The sequence below is a fragment of the Lepidochelys kempii genome, chromosome 2, assembly GCF_965140265.1.
Source record: "Lepidochelys kempii isolate rLepKem1 chromosome 2, rLepKem1.hap2, whole genome shotgun sequence".
NCBI lineage: Eukaryota > Metazoa > Chordata > Testudines > Cheloniidae > Lepidochelys > Lepidochelys kempii.
The window spans coordinates 189,748,540-189,771,246 of NC_133257.1; the positions used below are offsets into that span (position 1 = coordinate 189,748,540).

The 22,707-nt window shown below is 40.2% G+C and overlaps 1 protein-coding gene across 3 annotated transcripts in view; it reads left to right on the forward strand.

The window, feature by feature from the left end:
* LARS2 (leucyl-tRNA synthetase 2, mitochondrial) overlaps positions 1-22,707 on the forward strand; it is a 110,542-nt gene that overhangs the window by 46,142 nt on the left and 41,693 nt on the right. For all 3 annotated transcript variants that reach the window (XM_073333148.1, XM_073333149.1, XM_073333150.1), the window contains exons 7-9: positions 664-807; positions 10,979-11,086; positions 14,747-14,906. In XM_073333148.1, coding sequence (XP_073189249.1) covers positions 664-807; positions 10,979-11,086; positions 14,747-14,906 — 412 coding nt within the window. The remainder of the gene's footprint in view (positions 1-663; positions 808-10,978; positions 11,087-14,746; positions 14,907-22,707) is intronic.

Genomic DNA, 22,707 nt, shown 5'->3' on the forward strand with positions numbered 1-22,707 from the left:
TTGAACACAGATATTTTCTCCACTGTACCATTTTGTATTTTCTAGCTTACTTGGATTGATATAAATAGGAGAGCGTGATATCTAAAATAACCTACATTGAGTAGTCAAATTCAGTGCAGGAAATGTTAACTCTGTTTAACTTACTTATATTTACAGCTGACCAGTATTACTTATTGAACATTTTTATATGTGATTCTTCATCCTCTCAGGTTAGAGCTCCTTAGCTATAAATTTTCCTCATACTTACCCCCAGAGCTTTTGGATCAGTACCAGCCTATTTAACTTCAGACTATATTCTTGCTCTGTAAAGTCAATGAGAATGATGTTCAGTAGTGTTTTAACTTCATTATTGAAGTTAACAAATGCCCTTGGGTTAGTTAGTACAATTTGTTAGTACAATCAATCCAACTGTATGTGTCTTAACTCTGTAGAAAGGTAGCAGGCTTCACTGTTGGCCTTTGAGTTCTGAAGAGCACAGTGTCCAACAGATCCTCAGTTGAGTCTCAATTCATGGAGATGACTCTAATGGACATTTTTATGCAGAGATCATGGGAGCCTTGGAAACTATCTTTGTACTGAGTACTGTCAATATCTGAGAAGTTAGATCCACTTTTTGTGACACATATACTAAAACTAGTACTTTGTTTCCTGAAACATTTTTAGGCCATGGTTAATTGGGACCCAGTGGATCAGACTGTTCTAGCAAATGAACAGGTGGATGAAAATGGCTGTTCGTGGCGTTCAGGAGCAAAAGTGGAACAGAAGTACCTCAGACAGTGGTTTATCAAAACTACAGTTTATGCAAAGGTGAGAGTATGAGGTTTTTGGACCTCACCCCATAAAATCTTTCTTCAGGTCTTCATCAAGCTAGCAGGATAATGTTATGCATGCATGCGCGCAGACACTATTATTCCTATTTGTTTTCTCCTCCTCCTCTAAAGTAAGAGATCTAAATAACTGGTTTAGGATTCAGCAGTGGAAAAGTCAAAAATGGGAATGGTTTGTTTTCACCATTAGGTGCTATTTGTTTATATCCAGTTTTTATTTTTTTCTCATATATGGCCAATCAGGAAGATTAGGTTTGCCTTTCACACGTGCTTCTTATAGGTAAGGATCAGTGTTTTAAAATATATTTGAGTTGAGTAACCCTGTCAGAGTCTCTTCTCCCTTCACTTGTCATGTGAATCTTCAGCTAACAACAGGGACTGAATAATCATTAATTATATTTTTTAAATTCTTTTTCCTCCTTGAAGCTTCTACAAAATATTTGATCATTACCCATTTAATATAAACAATCAAGGCACATACTATAGGTAGATCATCTTTCTGTTTATCTACACTCCTCTTTTGAATCCACTTGCTTTCTCTGTGATACTGTTTCTCCCTTTTTTCTCCTAACTACTACTTTTGCTTAACCTCCAAGTATGTGCTTAAGTAACCCACCGCATAGCAATCATGCACAAAGGGTCAATGATGTGTTATGCAGTCACCTTGGATGTTGCATTAATCAAGTGTACCTTGTTTCTGCACAACGTTCTTTAGGCTTCCAGTATGTCAGGAGAGTTTTTTGGTTTGTTTTTAGAATTGGTTATTGTTACTGCACCTATATTCATTCATTTCTTAAAATAAAGAAAAAAAAATTGAACAAAAATGCTGTTTGCTCATATGGCACTTCACCAGTGATGACACATTTTCAAGCATAGAAAGAGTGACAATGCTTTAAATTTGTAGCAGGAACCCTTATTTGTTGACTATGCCGATACTATTTTAAGTAATCATGCCCATGTTCTCTCATTTTTCAAAACTATCGGTAAACTTTAGATACTGTCAGGTAACATTTATAGATTCCTTTTTTTAAAAAAAGTAAATTTTAATTAGCTTTTTTGTTTTGACAGATTTCTTTGGTAAAAGTATAATGGGCTTAACTGATGGCATTATTATTCAAACTGTTATCTGTGCATTTTAGAATCTTACACCAAAATATTTAGTTACTATGGTTACTCAGCTAGGACTGTATGCAGATTCATTGAAAAAGCTATCTGTTAGTTATTTCTGTATACAACTGTAAAATGGTATAGTTATTTTTTATGCACAGCCAGCTAAGTCTTCAAATCATGATATGTAAGGTTGGCCTTTGTTAGCCCTGCCCTCTCCTGAAGGGGTGCTATGAAAATTTCAATAACGTTTTGATATTTGGTTTTAAAAACTCATCACCAAAGAGCAGAAAATAGATACATTTCAAATGTTGCAAAACAGAAATAACTTCAAAAATTTTTTTTTTTCATGAATTCATATCCCTGTTTTTTGTCCAACTCTAGGGTAATATATTTATACTTATTTTAAAAGTGTGGAAATTGGCAGGAACCACAAAATCCTGCCACAGTTAAGTTTATAGCTAATGCTGAGAATTGATCTCTCTGAGTGCATGTTTTTTAAACAGATATTTAGAGGCACATCCTTCCTGTGGTATATAGGTTGAGTAGCTGGATAGTACATTATGAAGTTTTAGGCATAGCTTCCTACCCAACCCATGGATGGAGAAATGGTCAGTGAAGGGACCTACCAGCTCAGTTTCAGCTTTTCCCTTGGCTTGCCCTTACACCTAACAGTCCCTTTCTCAGCATTGTGTACGGAAACCCCTCAAAGAAGGATTCCAGCACACAGGAGTTTGTACCTTCTGGCCAGGGGTTAGGCATTCAGCTCTACCAACATCCACACTCTGTGGAATCATGGGAGTTCCACTGCTGTCCCTCCGTTTGCCTCTTTTTGAGGTAGAGAGCTAAGTGGGTGTCACTGTGAGTGTATTCATGGATGCATATGGTTTGTTAAAGTGCATAAATTACATCTCAGATATGAAGAAAAAGGCAACTGAGGAACTGTCTAATTTGAGTGAGGCAACAGAAGGAAATATTTCAGTGTTGTTAAATCCCATATTGATTTGCCTTTAGAATTAGAATTCTGTGCTCCATGGAAAACCTTTGATTGTGCTGTTAGTATCAAGGACAAAGGAAATCTTGAAAAATATCACAGATTTAAAAAGAAAATAATGCTTATTTCCTACTGTATGATTTTATTTGCCAGTATTTAGAACAGCATTTCATGCTGAAAAAAGTGAAATTTGTGAGTGATGAGCACAGGTGGGATTAATAATTAACACAAAATCCTTACAAGGAGAGAATGCTCAGATTAAAAGCAAATTCTGATTAACTTGTATTAATGGTTTGTTCTGCCATAGAAAAGTATTGCAGTATATAACTAGTCTTGTGTGTCCTGATTTCTTGTTTCTTGAATATTTTTCTTGTTTTATTTCTGTGGTACTGTGCAGAATGGTTGCCCCCTTACTCCACAATAAAATAAAACCAAATACTTGCCTTTTAGTGGAGAAGGGATCTTGACAGTATCTCAGCTAAAGTGCATAATGTAAGATAAAGGCTCAGTCGTGAGGAGAATAAAAAAGTTGCCTTTTAATCTTTAATTTTTCAGACTCTGGAATTTTCTGCTTCCCGCACTTAAGGTTCTGTCAGATTTACCATCCCTCTGGTTGAATGGGGTGGATACAAATCCCTTTGGAGCCCTTACTCTTGAGTCATGTAAAGCACTGTCTCCCGTACAGGGGCCCACAGCACTGTCTCCACAGCTCTCTTGGCACTTGTTAACGCAAGGAGTGAACCCATATCCCCCACACAGCAACACAGGAATTACTTGTAGGCATCCAGGCCAGGCAGTTCTTTCAGGCTTAATATAAATAAAGTATAGCATTAAATGCTACAACACTATAGATCTAAATTCCTACTATAATAGTAACTAAAGCAATGGACTTTCAGGATTAATTTTTTTAAATAGAAACAACTAATCTATTGCAGTGCTTGAAGTCGGATTTGTAGAATGAATATGACTGTTTTTTCCAGTTTTCTCCAAGTGGTACATTTGTGACTAAAGAATATGGGAAAAAATTCTCTTCAGTGATATAAAGAGAGAGAGAGCTGACTATTTTAGGAACTTAATTATCTTGTCTTTTATTTATCTCAGTTGTATCTGGTCAGGCAGCAGTGTTTATTGACAACCAGTTACAGAATATAGAAAGAGGCAAAAATTGCTGAGAATTGAGGCCCTTGCTAGTGAGATTTTGAAGCAGGTACAGTACCAATGTTATTTCTCCTTGTGTGTATATATATATTTTTTCAGAATACTTCACACTTGGGAAATAAGATTTAAGTGTGACCTATAGTAGTGTAGAAAGAAGCAATTGAAGGTAGAGGAATAAAATAATAAGAGATTGGGAAAAATAATTAAAAATCCAGTTCTGTAAGAAAAAAAAAGACGAGTTGGAAATACTTCAGTAGAGTATTAAATAGATGAAATATATGTAATGTTATCTTTATTTGCCACCATATTGTTGTGTGTTAAATTATAGCAAATGACTTTCTGTTGCACCATAATACTTGAATTATATTCAGTTACTGTATTGGGAGTATGGGTAAATATAGGTAAGAACTTAAATTTTGCCAGTTTAAATTTAACAGATCTTGAGTATACCCATGGCTTCCTACTAATGTGATTTCAAACCCAGCACTTTTCCCCACTATTTTGTGTTTAAGTGTAAGACATTTTTGTTTGTTAATAAATTGAATACTTTTGAAGTAAAATCATTTGCCCACTTCTTTGTGTTATCCTCTCTTATATTTGTGGAGCAGTTCAATCATCCAATTTCATAAGTGTCATCTGTAAGTAGAATAAAAAGTTTTGGTTTTACATCTTACATGTTAAGTTTTGATTTCCTCATAGGGTAGGAAATGTCTGTTTACTTCATTTACTGTCATTGAAGTATTGAAACTCTTTGTATCAGTAAGGATATGATATCAGGCATCCATCTGTCATAAAATTCATATTTCCCTAAAGTCAGATAGAGATTCAGTTTTCTTTATTTTAAAATCTGTCACCCCACTCCAGCCCATCCCTTTTAGTGCAACAGAGGAGGGATCTCTTCTTTGTTCGGAAACTATTGGGAAAATGTTTGTTTTAAGTCTCTGTACCCTGAATTTATTTGAATAGATTGCTATGTATAGGCTCTATTACCGTATAATTCTTGGCTAGACTACCAAAATTTGACCTGGCTTTACTTTGACTTTGTTTCTATTGAAGATTGTTATTCATGCCTTGCATTTCCCATGTCAATTATTACAATTCCTTCTTTTAGATCTGCTTAAAATTGGTACCTTTTAACCTTCAGAAAGTAACAGAGTGGTGCTACTCTCTTACTTGAAAGTGGGACCATCTCAAAGGATGATATTCTCACTGACCTTTAAATCTGCCCTTCTGACTTCCATAACCTTCCTTGGACTTGCACTATTCTAACGTTTTGATCTCATTTACTGTACTCCTCCTTCCTGGTGTTAGAGAGTTATTTTTCTTGTGGTGCTGTATCTGTATTGTAAATTTCCTTCCTTCTAGGCCAACCAAAGGGAGGGAGAGTTCCATCTAGAAAGAGAATCTGCTACTTATTTTCTTCAAGTTTCTCTTTTAAAAGCTTCTTCTTAAATGTGAAGATGGAGTTTATGTCCCTGACAGTTTTATCCTTCTCCATTTGGCAGATAGTATTTTCTGTTTTTCATTTGTTGCAGAAGTCAGTATGATAGCTGTTATGTTTATTTCTCTGTGTGCTAGACCTACTACTGTTGGTTGTTTCTCTAGTGTTAGCTAGTAGCTAGTTAACAAATTCTACGAAGCTCTTGGCTCCAGTGGGAACTGTACACTTATTTCTGAGGGCAGAAAATGGCTCCATGTTATTTAAGGAATCCCAACAAAATGGGAAGTGATTTTTTTTAAGTATCAGCAGTAAGAATAACAGAGTTAATGATATTTAAAGTTTAAAGAGATATTTTACAATCTACAGGAAATTCCACACTGGATTATATCAACCATAATATCAGGAAAGTTTCAGGTCTAAACAAGTTAGACAATTGCCTCTTTAAATTAAATTGTATAGCTTTAAATATATATTTAAAACACACAAATATATGTAATATATACATATTTGTGATTTTGTGTGTGTGTTGTGGTGGGGGGTGGGAAGATTACAAATGTATGAAACATGTTAATAAATTGATAGCATTTTAAGTGTTTCTGCATTCTGTCTCTGACTAGAGTTTCCAGGATCTTCTCTGCAGCTGGTTAGAGAGTCAAGTATGTAGTTTATTTGATCTCTTAGCTTTCTTATATATGTGTTAAATTAGCTTATTTACAAATCACAAGTATTTCTGAGAAAGATTTTAAAAATGTCTGCCAAATCATTCCCCTACCTTTCTAACCACTTTCCTCAAAAATATTCAGATCATGTCCACCCCTGGAAGATGCTCTCATATCTCAGTCACTTTTTCTGATCTGGTACTGATATTCTTTACTATTTCCTTTTTCTTCCCCAGCAAATGTAGATTTATTTCTGTCATTTTCTTGGTTATGAATGTGATCATTCTTTAATCTTTCCAGTTCTTTGGTACCTTACTTATGTTTGGGCTGGTCTGTATTACAAAGTAAGTCAATTTATCTACATTGCTCAGGGCTGTGAAAAATTTCACACCTGGTATGACGTAATTAAGCTGACCTGAGCCCCTGTGTAGACATTGCTAGATCAGTGGAAGAATTCTTCTGTCAACCTAGTTACTGCCTCTTGGAGAGGTGGATTTACTATAGCGATGGAAGAACCCCTTCTGTTGTTGTAATCAGTGTCTATTCAACAGCACTGCAGCAGCGCAACAGCAGCGTTTCTAGTGTAGACATACCCTGACTCCTGATTTGTATTTCTTTGTTCATTTTGTTAGTGTGTGTATTGCCAGAGTTCAGTTTAAACTTTTGTTACACCCTTATTTGTCTTAGGTCACTTAACCTTTCTCCTTGCGTCCATTCTGTTTGTCACTTTATCGCATTTGATTTTATTCAATTTTTTGTTTCAGACTTTGCTCTGCCAGTGGATGCCTTTATTTTCCCTGCTGTTTTTGGTGTCTAATCTAATTACAGAACTAGCTTTTGGCCACATTTATTTATATTTTCTCTATGGTTCCAAATTGTGTCTTCCCTGTTTGAAAACAAAGTGAGGGACCAGAATTTTCAAACGTGGATACCTGAAGTTCGACTCCTAAATCCATATTTCAGGCACCCAAATAAGTGTCTTGATTTTCAGTGGTGCGGAGCACCGTGCAGGCACACACTTATGTGAAGAATTTTCTGTGCTCACAAAGTGTATAAGGCTATGTATTCACTGCAGAGTTAACTCTAGTTATTTACACTCAAGTTAGTCTAGATTGAGTGAGAAGGTATGTCTCCACTGCAGTACAAGCCAGAGCTCAGACTTATGCTCAAGCTCTAACCCCCCTTTCGTCTACACACAAATATCTCAGACTCTGACTTAGACTCAGGGTCCTAGGACTCTGCAAGAGTGGAGGGTCCAAGCCCAAGTCAATGTGGGACCCAGGGTTTGAGCCCTAATGCTTTGCAGTGTAGTGTTCTATGTCGGGGGGCATCAGTGGTTATACTGAGTGTCATAGAATCATAGAATATCAGAGTTGGAAGGGACCTCAGGAGGTCATCTAGTCCAACCCCCTGCTCAAAGCAGGACCAGTCCCCAGTTTTTGCCCCAGATCCCTAAATGGCCCCCTCAAGGATTGAACTCACAACCCTGGGTTTAGCAGGTCAATGCTCAAACCACTAAGCTATCCCTCCCCCCCAAATGAGCAGCATCACCCACTTCAAGTCTACCATGTCTGTCGTCGTTCTCCTCCTCCTCTTCCTGCTGCTGCTGCATCATTAGTTCTGTCAAGTGCCTTTGGTGGGTCAGAAAATGCTGCCAAACTGACCAGCAGCATCACTTGGAAGCGCTGCCCACATCCTGAAACAGGAGCAAAAGCCCGAGCAAGAGAAATTTCTGAAATAGCGATACCTCCATATTGCTGGCTCCAGTAGCTGGGAGTACACAGACCAAAATGACAACTCATCAGGCTGTGTTGGCGGGCTGTCCAAATTTCCTGTAACATGCGGTGTGGACAGTCAAATTTTCCCACACTGCACCATGAACAAGGGGCTAAAGCAGCCACATTTCAGGAGGACATTGGGATGTCTGGGATACAGTAGTTTGGACTCAGATCTGTGTACTGCAGTGCGAACATTGGAGCCCCAGATTTGGGCTTGGGTTAAAAAACTCTTAACCTTTCGTTGGCAATCAGTGTAGATGCTCAAGCACAGGGTTCTCAAACCCAGGGTCTGCTGAGTTGAGTCCCACTAACCCGGAACTTACGTTGCAGTGTAGACATACCACAGAGTATGTTTATGCTGCAATAAAAACCCCACAGCACTGAGTCTCAGAGCTAGGTTAGATGACTTGGGCTCGCAGCCTGCAGGGCTATAAAACTGCAGTGTAGATGTTCGGGCTTGGGCTGAATCCCAGACTCTAAGACCCTGTGAGAGAGGAGGGTCTCAGAGCCCAGGCTTCAGCCTGAAACCTCTACACTGCAGTTGTATAGCCTGCAGCACGAGTCCTGCAAGCCCAAGTCAGCTGTGTTCATGCCGTGGGTCTTTTATTGCATTGTAGATGTACACACAGAGGCCATCCACACTGCAAAATAACACTCAGGCTGCACAGTGTGATTGGATTAGCTGCACAAAGTGATTATCATCTGAGGAATCGTGCTAACCTGATCTGTAGTTTATATTTTCTAATGGGCCAGCCAACACAAGTTAAATCTCTACCACACTCGGGTTGACTGTTTGTGTGCGTGGAATGGACATGAATTAGGGGCTATGTTAAAATTATAAAGAAAATCCTAATAGTCATGCAGTGGATTTTGAAGAGAACAGTATCTGTCTAGCCAGTCCTGTGTCTGTTGACCTACTTGCACACTCTTAAAATGTATTTATATATAATTATTTTAAAAGAAATTATCCACTCATTGGTTTGTACGCTGCATTCCTTGCATTGGGTTATAATATGTAAGCACTCAGTATTCACTGTAGATAGAGCCCAGTATTCTTTGGAACAGGACACTAAGCAAGGTAAATAGTCTTAACATGAACATTTAGAACAGTACATGGAACAGTAAAAGGAATTGCTGGTTTTATATTTCACTAAAGTTATTACATAACTTTTTTTAAAAGCAGCAGCAGCAGCTTGGCATTCTTATAGCTATAAATCAGCAGAAAAGGAAGTGGTTAGTTGAGGATGTAAAAGAAGGTTAATCTAATAAGGAATAATAATCCAAAACAGTATTTAGCTATGGAGTGTGGATGACGAAAATGTATTATATTGTGAATCATAGAGTGAATCATAGTAAAAACATCAGTAGCCAGCAACTAGCATTTGTAGCATGTTTTAAGTATATAATTTTTGACATTTTTAATATAATTAAAATATAATAATTGAAAAGAGCAAATTGTGTGTTCAGTAATTATATTCTGTGAAGTGGAGCCTAATTAGTGACATATAGTATGAATGATCCATGTTCCCTGGTAATTGTAAATTAACAAAATAATGAAAGGCTTTCATGTTTCATGTTGGAGCTGTGCAATTTAAGGATAAGTGATACAGCATATTGACTTCCTCTACTTAGAAATTAGCTACTGAACATTGTATCAACTGTCTTTCTGTCTGACTCATGCCTCCAGCTGTATTTCTGCCAAGGTAAAAGATTTGGACAGTACTGGAATACTCTTAGCAAAAATGTCAAATCTTATGAAGTATAGATTGAGATGGGGTTTCCATTATACCCCCCTTTGTTTAAAAATTTGTGTTTCTTTAATTAAAAAAACCTTTGCAAATTCTGTCGACAAAATGAGCAGATTTAACACAAAAAAGAAAAGGAGTACTTGTGGCACCTGAGAGACTAACCAATTTATTTGAGCATAAGCTTTCGTGAGCTACAGCTCACTTCATCGGATGCATCCGATGAAGTGAGCTGTAGCTCATGAAAGCTTATGCTCAAATAAATTGGTTAGTCTCTCAGGTGCCACAAGTACTCCTTTTCTTTTTGCGAATACAGACTAACACGGCTGCTACTCTGAGATTTAACACAATGCTTCCAACAGCAATCAGAATGTTGCCATGCTGTTTGTGTGCCTGAGCGCACACACTAAGAAAGCAATATGTCTATAACTGACTATATAAATGTACACAAACTGCATACGAGTTACATTAATGCAAACTGCTACATTATGGATGGGAAGAAAATAATGGATAATGTGGGAACCATCGCTGTGAATTTCTTCTTTGTTATGTGGGTAGAATCTTATCTGTAATATTGTATTAACATAACATTTTACATTTAATATACACCATTATTGTCGGTTAATATTATTTGTATTGCAATAGCAACCAGAGGTCCGTCCCATTCAGAATTGGGCCTGTTGTGTTAGGTAAAATATAAATAAAATTACAAAAATCTCATAAGGTGTGTAAAACTGAAGGACAGCGTCAATCTCATTGTTATAGTATGACAACTAGTTGAGTTTGAAAAATTTAGGATAAATAAATGTGACCTATCTGAATACAATTTCTAGGCTATTGGCTAGAGAACTAGTCCAAATATAGCATTCAGTCCTGCAAACACATATGCATATGAACAGTCCCGTTGTGCTCAACAGGACCAATCACATGCATGTTTTCAGGATCAGGACTACAATTAACACAGATTTAAAGTGGTATCTTTCCTTGTTTACTTTTTCTTCCTAATGTTCCTGTGTTCGCTGTTTAAGACTGCCATAAGGAAGCTATGTCTCAAACAATTGATTTCACCACTTTTATGGCCTTTGCCATGTTTCACTAGTTCGTGAAAGATATGAAATTGAGGGGAACTATAGTGCAAGAACACCTTGTTCATGTTTTTACTCCTGCAGCTCTACTGCTGTGCCTCTTTATAGAACTAAATTTGAAAGTGTTAATGTATGTGTTTTAATATAAGCTATAGTTCTTAACACCTCCTTTATATTGTGCCAGGCCATGCTTGATTCTTTGTCTGATCTCCCTGAGTGGTATGGTATAAAGGAAATGCAAGCAAACTGGATAGGTGATTGTGTTGGATGTTATCTTGACTTCATTTTAAAGGTGAGTCAGAAATTTGACCATCCCTTTCTTTGTGTGGATTATGCAAAATGACTGAAATGCATAATGGGATTTCTCTTAATATCTAGAAGACTTTTGAAAGTTAAGGATACTATTACATATTGTTTATGTGTGTGTTTATATAGATGTGTTTATTGAATGTAACACTTTGCATCATTTTTATTCTTACTGCACTATAACATTCAAAGTTCATTGAAGATTTCCTGCAGAAAGATTGTGGCAGACCTTAGTATTTTTGTAAGTGAACTTTTACTTAATAACCCAAATCTATGGCTGATCAGAATTCACAGTTCTAACCCAAAGCAAATTAAGATGTGAGATTACTTAAATATAACAGGTTTAATGGAAAGCTAATGTCATGAGACTACATTTAACCACTGGATGGAGTAAAAAAACAGATATGTAGGGTTAAGATAAAATAAAGAGGACAGGTATGTTGAGTTGTGTTTCTGAGGGTTCTGGTAATGATCATATCCGATTCATGAGTCACATTTTAAAAGCTCCTGTTGTTCATTGTACTGGAATTTATTCATGGGAGAAAGGTAGTATGCATCCGATGAAATGAGCTGTAGCTCACGAAAGCTTATGCTCAAATAAATTTGTTAGTCTCTAAGGTGCCACAAGTCCTCCTTTTTTTTTTTTTAGTAACATTTTAGTAGCTTCTCATTAGTATAAAAAGCAAGAAACTGAAATCCTTCACCAAAATTTGTTGTTTGAGTTCAGCAGTTTGGAACCCTGTAGCTGTTCAGTTCTGTCTGTGTGTCCTAGGGTCCACAAAGTCCACTGAAGAGTGCTGAGAAGTTATACATATCTAACTTTCATCTCCAGCCATTCCCAAGAAAAGCCAGCTGCATCAAGTATAAGTGTTTTTGCTAATGTGGTTGTTAGCTCTTGGGACAAAAACCATACGAAACTATTTTAATTCTTAGTAGGACTAAAGAAAAGCCAGTAGTATTTTGCAGCTGAGTCTTTAAAACTATTTTTGGTTAAATGCTTTAGGTACAGAAGCTTTCTTTGCTTAATATTTGTTTTTCTTGCTAACATTGAGTCCTGCCAACCCGCATGACCACAGAAACTTTTTAAAGCAACAGGGGTTGTTGAGGGTGCACATATATACCCCTCAAACCTGTAGATATCAGTAGAGCAACAGGGGTAAGAGATTTGTTTGTTTTTTCTTTTCTTCCACTGGCAATGGAAGAACTCCACTCTTCGGAAATCTGTGCTAAATTGAGCCTCTTTATATTGAAAGTACTATTTATTGTAAGTACTACGTTTAATGCAAACTAGATACTGAGGAACCTAAAGAAAAGTGCCGGATAAAATAGGTAGGTAGGTAAGGAGAACTTAAGAAAAGTACAGGTACACTTTGCCCTGTGCTCTGTTCACAGAAAAAAGAGAATATTTGACATCCTTTTGGAAAGATGCAAAAGTGAAATGACTCGATGATGATCAAGTGAGAGATTTTCAAAGGTACAAATGGTGTTAGGTACCTACCTCCCAATCACTTCAGTAAGAGTTAGGTGCCTAATTGCTATGACCTAACATTTCATAAATGACTAATGACTTTAGGTGTTTGTTTTAATTTCTGGGAGCCCAAATTGAAATACCTTAAAGGGGCTCTGCACTTCTGAAAAACAGGCTACCTTAGTTAGAGGCTTCTGTAAATGTATGCCTCGGTGTGCATATGAAAATCTCCTCTGAGGGCTCCATGTGCTAGAGCATTTACCTGGACCAAAATTCTGTAGCAATTCTGCAGTAGCTTCATTTAAATTTTAAAAAGGAGGTTTTTAATTAATAAAATATGAAAATAAATATCAGTACAGTGTCCCCAGTGTTAGTCACATATTACACTTAATTTATTTTGTATTTTGCCATCTTTTCCAGTTTTCATTATGTGTTGTAAGTACAAAAATCTGCATCATTTAACTTCATTGTAGAAATGTCAGTGGGGAGGCTGGAGATGGAAACAGTTTAAAATTCTGTTTAGATTTCAGATTCAGCACCTCATTTAGATGAATAATGGGGCAATTTCTGTCAGAACTATTGTCACAGGATGCCTGCAGACTCAGAAAAACAAGATTATCTTCATTACCATTAGGGGCATAGCCATAATTTTTCTTTGTTTTTTAAATGAAAGTTTAGCTTCTGGAGCACAAGGCTGTGGCAAGGAATAGATTTTCATGGTAAATTCTGTAGCCACGGAATACACCAGTCCCTAAATAATGCTTACTGTGCATAAAGTCGTTAGTCATTTCCTTATAATACATCAAAGTGATTTGCAAACATTAACTATGATGATCTCAGAATGGGTCTGATACAGTGCTAATTGAAGTGAATGGAAAGGCTTCCATTGACTTGTGTAGGCACTGGATAAGGCTAAATACCCAAAGAGGTTCTTAAGTATGATTATCCCTATTTTACAGATGGGGAAACAGAGGCACGAAGATTCTCTTTTCCAAGGCCACAGAGAGAGATGGTGTCTGAGTCAGGATTAGAGCTCTGGAGAGTTAGCCTCTAAGGCTGCCCTCAAATACACAGCTGGCTGTGATGTTGGGAGTTATCCTTGTGTATCTGATAGATTAACTGGGCCTTTAATGTGAATAGAAAGGAAGGCGTGGTATTGTATTAAGTTAGATAGACTATATAGGCCAAAGGTGTTAACATAACCCCAGTCCCTGTCCAACAATAAACCGTGTTAAACAAGGTCATGGGTTTGATACACAGAGACCTCGGCCAGCTTAGTACCACAGCAACCATTAAAAATCCTTATAACCTTTTATTAAAGATACAGAAAAGAAGGAAAAATAGCTAACACATTTGAAATCTAAAGTATTATGTATTAACAGTATGCCTTATTCCGGTTCCATTTAGCTAGAGAGTTTTTAGAAGGAAACACACCCTTGTTTGACAGTCTCTTAGATGGTATTAATAACTATCCTTTTGGGTAAAAGAGAAGTTAGTTGTGATATGCTAGAGTTGTTGCTTCTTCTGCTGCTACTGTTGAAGTCCAATCCCTTTCTTCCCAAGTGGTGTTTGGGACCCAGCTGGAGCCAGTAGAGGTCGCGATGTTGTCTGGGTCCCTTTCTCTTGCCCAGTCTGGTCAGGACATCTCAGGATTAGGGTAATGAAGGCCCGAGGTCCCAGGAGATCATGGGGATGGAAGCCATGAAGGTGAAGCTTGCTTCAGTAACCACCATTTCTGTTATTTCACGTTGTCGGTTCTTTCTATATTTTCTTTCCCCCTAAAGTCTGCTCCTTTTAGTAAGGAGTGATTGATGGAATAGCCCAGACCCACATTATTTTGCACACCATTAGGCCTAATATCAGATACAGCAGTTTTGGTGCACTAACTTCCAGCTCCACATCATATGTTTTTAACAAACATAATTTGAACAGTCTTTGGATTATATCAATATGTGTGTGACTTTCTGTTTTGACTAATTTTGTCTGTCTATCTGTTTCTCTTGCACTTGTTTATAACATTCTTTATTGAAAATAATTTGATCTACTTTCCATGGTTTATTCCTAATCAGGCAAAAGTTATAGACCAATTGTCACAGCAGAAGGAAAAGTAAAAAATGACCTTTTAATGGAGAAAATTAGCAATAAAACTGCTCTGAAATACTTTCTGCTCTTTATCAGGTTAATGGCCAAGAAACAGGAGAGAAGCTAGCTGCCTATACCTATACACCTGAAGCCATTTATGGAGCTTCCCACTTATATGTTCTACCTAATCATAGACTAGTGCATGGAAATAGTAGTCTGAGGGAAGTGTTGCAGAGTGAATTTATCCCAGGCAAAGGTGAGTTTTTGTGCAGATTTTATTTTATTCTGAAACTGTGATAGTTTTAGAGATTAATCTTAAAAAAAAAAAAAGAAAAAGAAAAAAGTGAGCATGAAAATTCCTGTTGAGGAGGAACAATTCCTTTTGATTCTTTGCACATGTCACCCTGACTTCAAGGACAGTGTGATGACAATAGCTGGAATATCAGTCTTAGTATTATAGTGGTTGTAAAACCTTTAAAGAAGTCAATTGGTTGCATGAAAATAGTGGAACATATTCCTGTTTCTGTTCTCGGCCTTTTCTCCCATAAAATGGTAGAAAGCTCCAGACTGTGGTTGTAGTTGCCCAGTGGAAAATTCTCCTGGTGGAGCGTTGCCTCTTCATTGGCATAAAGCTGGCAGAGTCAGCCACAGATACCTCCCCATTCTGCTCTACCCAATCTCTGGAATGTAGGGGGCATGTGGGAAAAGTTGGGAGTCTGGAGGGAGCATGGCTAAGATATGCTTTGTCACGCTGATCCTCAGCTGGCATAACATCCCAATGGAGTAAGTTAGAGCAGCCCCAAGGCTGGCCTTGACTTATTCTGGAGCTGGCACAGACTCTCCTCCGGGGTAAGAGAGTTGTAACTGACTTCCTAACAGACACTGAACTCACCTGGGCTAAGTAGAGGTATGGCCCATTATTTTGTTACTCATATCATTGTGAGTTTCCAAATGTAACAGGATGCCTTAAAGCAGATTAAGTAGAAAATATACATATTTTATTTCCACTTCATTCTGCTAATACTTAATATTTTTTCAACTTAATAAAAATACAACTACCTTGTGTACATGTGTTTATAATATAAGGTCAAATCCTCTGCTTTGCTCCTTTTATGCTGAGTGGAGCAGATAAGGGAGACCATCAGAGAACCAGTTGTATCTCCTTGCCTCTCTTCCTGATGTCTGGCTTGGGTATAGATTTAGGGCTACTCTAAATTGCCACAGCTCACAATAGTCCCTAAGGGGCCATCTGCCTGCTGTGGGTAGTTGGAGCACAGTGCATTTCAGCTACTCTTCCACACCTTAGAGACTAACAAATTTATTTGAGCATAAGCTTTTGTGAGCTACAGTTCACTTCATCGGATGCATTCAATGGAAAATACAGTGGGGAGATTTATATACACAGAGAACATGAAACAATGGGTGTTACCATACACACTGTAACGAGAGTGATCAGGTAAGGTGAGCTATTACCAGCAGGAGAGCGGCGGGAGGAAAACCTTTTGTACTGATGATCAAGGTGGGCCATTTCCAGCAGTTGACAAGAACGTCTGAGGAACAGCGGGGGGAGGCGGAATAAACATGGGGAAATAGTTTTACTTTGTGTAATGACCCATCCACTCCCAGTCTTTATTCAAGCCTAAGTTAATTTTATCCAGTTTGGAAATTAATTCCAATTCAGCAGTCTCTCGTTGGAGTCTGTTTTAGAAGGTTGTTTTTTTGTTTTTTTTTTTGAAGAATTGCCATTTTTAGGTCTGTAATCGAGTGACCAGAGAGCTTGAAGTGTTCTCCAACTGGTTTTTGGACTTCCTTCCTGGACACTACGGTGCTAATAAGCGATGGTCACATAAACACTACCCTATACCGGAAACCTACTGACCGCTATGCCTACCTACATGCCTCCAGCATTCATCCAGACCACACCACACAATCCATTGTCTACAGCCAAGCTCTACGATACAACCGCATTTGCTCCAACCCCTCAGACAGAGACAAACACCTACAAGATCTCTATCAAGCGTTCTTACAACTACAATACCCACCTGCTGAAGTGAAGAAACAGATTGACAGAGCCAGAAGAGTACCCAGAAGTTACCTACTACAAGACAGGCCCAACAAAGAAAATAACAGAACGCCACTAGCCATCACCTTCAGCCCCCAACAAAAACCTCTCCAACGCGTCATCAAAGATCTACAACCTATCCTGAAGGACGACCCATCACTCTCACAGATCTTGGGAGACAAGCCAATCCTTGTTTACAGACAGCCCCCAACCTGAAGCAAATACTCACCAGCAACTACACAACAAAAACACTAATCCAGGAACCTATCCTTGCAACAAAGCCCATTGCCAACTGTGTCCACATATCTATTCAGGGGACACCATCATAGGGCCTAATCACATCAGCTATCAGAGGCTAATCACATCACACTATCAGAGGCTTGTTCACCTGCATATCTACCAATGTGATATATGCCATCATGTGTCAGCAATGCCCCTCTGCCACGTACATTGGCCAAACTGGACAGTCTCTACGTAAAAGAATAAATGGACACAAATCAGATGTCAAGAATTATAACATTCAAAAACCAGTGGGAGAACACTTCAGTCTCTTTGGTCACTCGATTACAGACCTAAAAGTGGCAATTCTTCAACAAAAAAAACTTTGAAAACAGACTCCAATGAGAGATGGCTGAATTGGAATTAATTTGCAAACTGGATACAATTAACTTAGGCTTAAATAAAGACTGGGAGTGGATGGGTCATTACACAAAGTAAAACTATTTCCCCATGTTTATTCCACCCCTCCCCCCCCCGCTGTTCCTCAGACGTTCTTGTCAACTGCTGGAAATGGTCCACCTTGATTATCACGACAAAAGTCCCCCCCCCGACCCCACTCTCCTGCTGGTAATAGTTGTATGGTAACACCCATTGTTTCATGTTCTCTGTCTATATAAATCTCCCCACTGTATTTTCCACTGAATGCATCCGATGAAGTGAGCTGTAGCTCATGAAAGCTTATGCTCAAATAAATTTGTTAGTCTCCAAGGTGCCACAAGTCCTCTTTTTCTTTTTGCGGATACAGACTAACATGACTGCTCCACTGAAATCTTCCCCACCTGTGACATGCTCGCTGAACTGAATGCTGTAGGGACAGTGATATAGGGATTGGCTATGCCAGGTTTATAGCTATTGGAGACTTGCCCACATGGGGGATATCCCCAACAGGAAAGATGAGCCTGATTCCATCCCTTTTGCACCACTGTGCACAGGGACAGAGCTGACCATAGAATCTTGCTCAATGTCTTTAACATAACTGCATACTGCTTTTTCCACCTCTTTCAATGACAGAATACATGGCTTAGAGAATGAAGCAGCTGTTCAAGAATTATTTTTATCTTCATTGCTCTGCCTCATTAACTTCATACCCTCCAACTTCTGCAGGGAATGAGGAAGGAATCCTACAGAAAAAAAAAAGTGACATGTAATTAAAGAGAGTGCCATAATGTAAATGCACAGGGAGCAGATTTAAGGTACTTCCTGACTTGAATGGTTCATTTTTACAACCTTGATATTTTTCATATGGAATCAGAAGAAACTGGGGCCGGAAGGTATTGGTTATCTAGAGCCTTTTCCATGGGAGCCAGGAGAAACTGGAGCTGGGATATCAGAGGGATTCTGTTGTATTATTAAAAACTACTGTGCCTGTGAGACATGCATGTTAAGCTCTTATAACTCAGCTAAATCAAAACAGATTTTCATTGGCCCAGGGAAAGGCACAGCTGCATTCTAGGGATTATATCCTTGCCAATTTTTATATTCCTATGCCAGACGACTGGAGCACAAAAGCTGTGCAGTAAAGATCATGTGTTACTTTTTATAATGGCAAAAGTGTATTTTTTACACATTTCCTACACACAAATAGTTGAATCATTGTTGCTTCAAGTTGCCCAAAGGAATTCACCCTCCCACGAGACCAGATCTAGAAAATTTCAGCCAGAATGAAGTTTGAGAAAGTTATAAGCAATTGAAAAGAATCTTTAAAATGGAAACAGTTACACACCTTGTGACACACCCTCTGGGTACAATCTGGACTGTGGGACCACTGTGTCCCATTAATTCTCCTCCCTGGGCTGTCTCTCACAATGTGCTAATGACAAGCAGCAAAACCCCTCCAGGTGCTGTGATCACTCAGTCAACAACATGCAGGGACACACCCAGCTAAGGTGCATGAATGCTCTGTATGCCACTCATGAATTATACAGTGAGAGGCCCCAGCCAATTTCCCCAGACTTGCACCCGAGAAATGTACTGTTTTACACAGCCCAAGACCTCCCCTTGAACCGTGCAAGCTCATCAATTAGTTTGCCACTTCGTTAAAAGAAAGTGCACATGCACCAGCCTTTGCGACTTGGGGGCTAGGTAACCCCCATTGGGTACATGCCCTCTCTGAGGAGTCTCTGGGAGAGTGGATTCTTATTGATGGGCAATCAACACATGTCTGGCTGGTCCTGATGTAAATCTGTCATGTCAGTTGTTCTTTGTTGCCACTGAAAAGCTATTTGTGGGCATTTTCCACTTACCCCATATTTCAGTAACAAACACATAGCAATACTTCATCATTTCACATACAATGATAGTACATACAATCCAACAGGATAGTAATGTTCAACAGATTGAGACTTTTAAAATGATACCTCACAAGGCATACTGTGTACGAAACATATCATAATTATATCACAGTGGTCAATATGGGGGTTCCAGGGTGCTACCTTGAGGTAGAGTGCCACACGCCTCTACTATACTATAGCTATGCACTCATGCCATTTACTTATGTATTTGGGTATATCTATACATAGAGGAACTGGAGTAACGTCCTGGTCCTAGTGAAGTCAAAGGGATGTCACGGTGCTTCAAGCCACATGCCGATCCCTGGGCCTATTGGTAAACGACAAAAAGTCAATGCTAGTGCCAGCGCAGAGGATAGAGTTCATCGGAGCGGTTCTCGACCTGCTCCAGAACATTCCTGCTGCTGGAAAGGTTCCACGCGTTGGCAAACCTCATTGCAGAAGTCTCCGCCTTCCCTCTGACTACAACCAGGGTGTGTCTGTATCTGCTGGGTCACACGGCAGCGTGCACTTGCGTGGTCTGCCATGCCACGCTTAGGATGCGGCCCTTGCAACAATGGCTGGGTATGATCTATTCCCAGTTCCGAGACCCCCTGGAAAAGATCATTTCCATTCCCCAGGTGTTACTTACCTCACTGTGATGGTGGACCGACCTCAGGACAGTCCTGGAGGGGGTTCCATTCAACAACCCCCTTCACTCCATTGAGTTGGAGTTGGACACCTCGGACCTGGGCTGGGGTGTGCATCTCAGCGACCTCCAGACACAGGGGGATGTGATCCCCGGAGGAGGCGAAGTTGCACATAAACATCAAAGAGCTCCAAGCAGTCCAGCTGATGTGCAGTCTTCTTGCCCCACCTGTTGGGCAAGATGGTACGAGTCCTGATGGACAACACAGCCTCGATGTTCTACATCAACAGGCAAGGGGGAGCGCGCTTGTCAGCCCCCTGTCAGGAGGCACTCCGTCTATGGGACTTCTGCATCAGCCACGAAATCCACCTGGAAGCTTGTCTCCTTCCCGGTGTCAAGAATACACTGGCGGACCAGCTCAGCAAGGACTTCTCCTCTCACAAGTGGTTGCTCCACCCGGAGGTAGCCTGCATGATCTTCCAGAGGTGGGGAACTCCCCAAGTGGAAACAGGAAGTGCCATCTGTTCTGTTCTTGGCGAGGTCTGAGCAGGGGATCCCTCTCCGACTCCTTCCTCCTGTCATGGTCAAGGAGCCTGATGTACACATTTCCTCTGATTCCACTCATAATCAGGGTCCTGGCAAAGAACAAGAGAGACAAAGTGCCGGTTTTCGTGATCGCCCCGGCATGGCCTCACCAGCATTGGTTCGGCACGCTCATGAACTTGTCAGCGGCCCCTCCCTGGCCAACTGACCAGACCTGCTGTCAAAGGACCATGGTCAGCTCCTACACCCCAACCTCGAGTCCCTCCACCTCTTGGCATGGATGCTGTGTGGCTGAACCCAGAGGAGCGGGCCTGTTCGGAAGTCATCCAACAGGTCCTCCTGGGGAGTAGAAAACCCTCAACTAGACTGACTTAGCTGGCCAAGTGGATGAGGTTTTCCTCTGGGGGTCCGAACGTGGCATCTCTCCCTCGCGTTCTTCCATACAGGCTGTCCTGGACTACCTGCTCCATTTGAGGAACCAGGGGCTGGCGCACTCTTCAGTTGGAGCAGTGGTTCTCAAACTTTTGTATTGGAGACCCCTTTCACACAGCAAACCTGAGTGTGACCCCCCCTTATAAATTAAAAACACTGTAAAAAATATTTAACGCTGTTATAAATGCTGGAGGTGAAGCAGGGTTTGGGGTGGAGGCTGACCACTCGCAACCCCCCATGTAATAACCTCGTGAACCCCTGAGGGGTCATGACTCCCAGTTTGAGAACCCTTGTATCAGAGTGCATCTAGCGTCCATCTCCGCTTTTCACCCACCAATCCAAGGACAGACAGTGTTTTCCCATGACATAACGGTCAAGATTCTTGAGGGGGCTCAAGAGACTCTTCTTGTGGATATGGGTTCCTGTCCCACAGTGGGATCTTAACTTGTTCCTCTCTAGGTTCACTGGCCCGCCCTTTGAGCCGCTCAGTCCCTGCTCCTTTTCCCACCTGTTATGGAAGGTCATGTTCCTGGTGGCGGTGATGTTGATGTCAGAGAGATGGGTCTCTGAGATAAAAGCCTTGACCTCAGAACCACCGTACATGGTCTTCTACAAAGACAAAGTTCAGCTGCAGCCCCACCCAGCCTTCCTGCCGAAGTTGATATCCACCTTCCATTTAAACCAGGACATCTTCCGGTATTCTGGCCCAAACAGCACGAGACCAGTGAAGAGAGGGTCTTCACTCTCTGGATGTCCGAAGGGCCTTGGCTTTTTACTTAAAACGTACCATAAATCAACATAGAACATACCATAAATCAATGTTCCGTAAATCAACTCAGCTCTTCATCGCTATAGCAGACAGGATGAAGGGCCTTCTGGTGTCCTCACAGAGGATTTCCAGTTGATTCACCTCATGTATAAGGACCTGTTGCCACCTGGCAGGGGTTCCGCCACCACCAATTGTCAGAGCCCACTCTATGAAAGCTCAGGCATCTTCAGCGACCTTCCTGGCACATATCCCTATCCAGGATATCTGTAAAGCCTTAACGTGGTCCTCAGTGCACACATTCACTGCTCGTTATGCCATTACTCAACAGGCCAGAGATGACGCTGGGTTTGGCAGAGCTGTTTTGCGATCTACACGTCCGTAAACTCCTACCCACCTCTATTGGCACTGCTTGGGAGTCACCTAATATGGAATAGACCTGAACAAACCCTCAAAGAAGAAAACAGTTACCTTTTCAGTTAACTGGTGTTCTTCGAGATGTGTTGCTCATGTCCATTCCATATTAGGTGTGTGTGCTTGCGACATGCACCGGTGCCGGAAGTTTTTCCCTCATCAGTATCCGTAGGGGACTGGCTCTGGCACCCTCTGGAGTGGCGCCCGCATGGTGCGGTATAAGGGGCAGTGCCCCCCATCCCCCCGACAGTGGGGAAGGAGGGTGGGTTGTGGAATGGACATGAGCAACACATCTCGAAGAACACCAGTTACGGAAAAGGTAACAACTGTCTTTTCTCTTGTTTCTGGCCCCAACCTAAGGCTAGTTCATATGAGTTCGTGATAATCCCTTATTCTGCTTGAGAAATTTTTCTTAGATACCAAATTTCTGGTTTCTACAAGGCCTTTTGTGTGTTGCTTATTCTGCTGCCTGGGAGGGAAAGTGAGCAACTTCCTGTGACATCTCTCATTGTGAGGGATAGATGGTAGGAGTTACTCTGGTAAAACCCTTGACCTCTGAAGGATAACTTAGTTCAACTATCTGAGCAAAAAGATATGAGAGAGCTCCCAAATCTATTTCTGTCAGATCCCTCCATGCTGCAATAC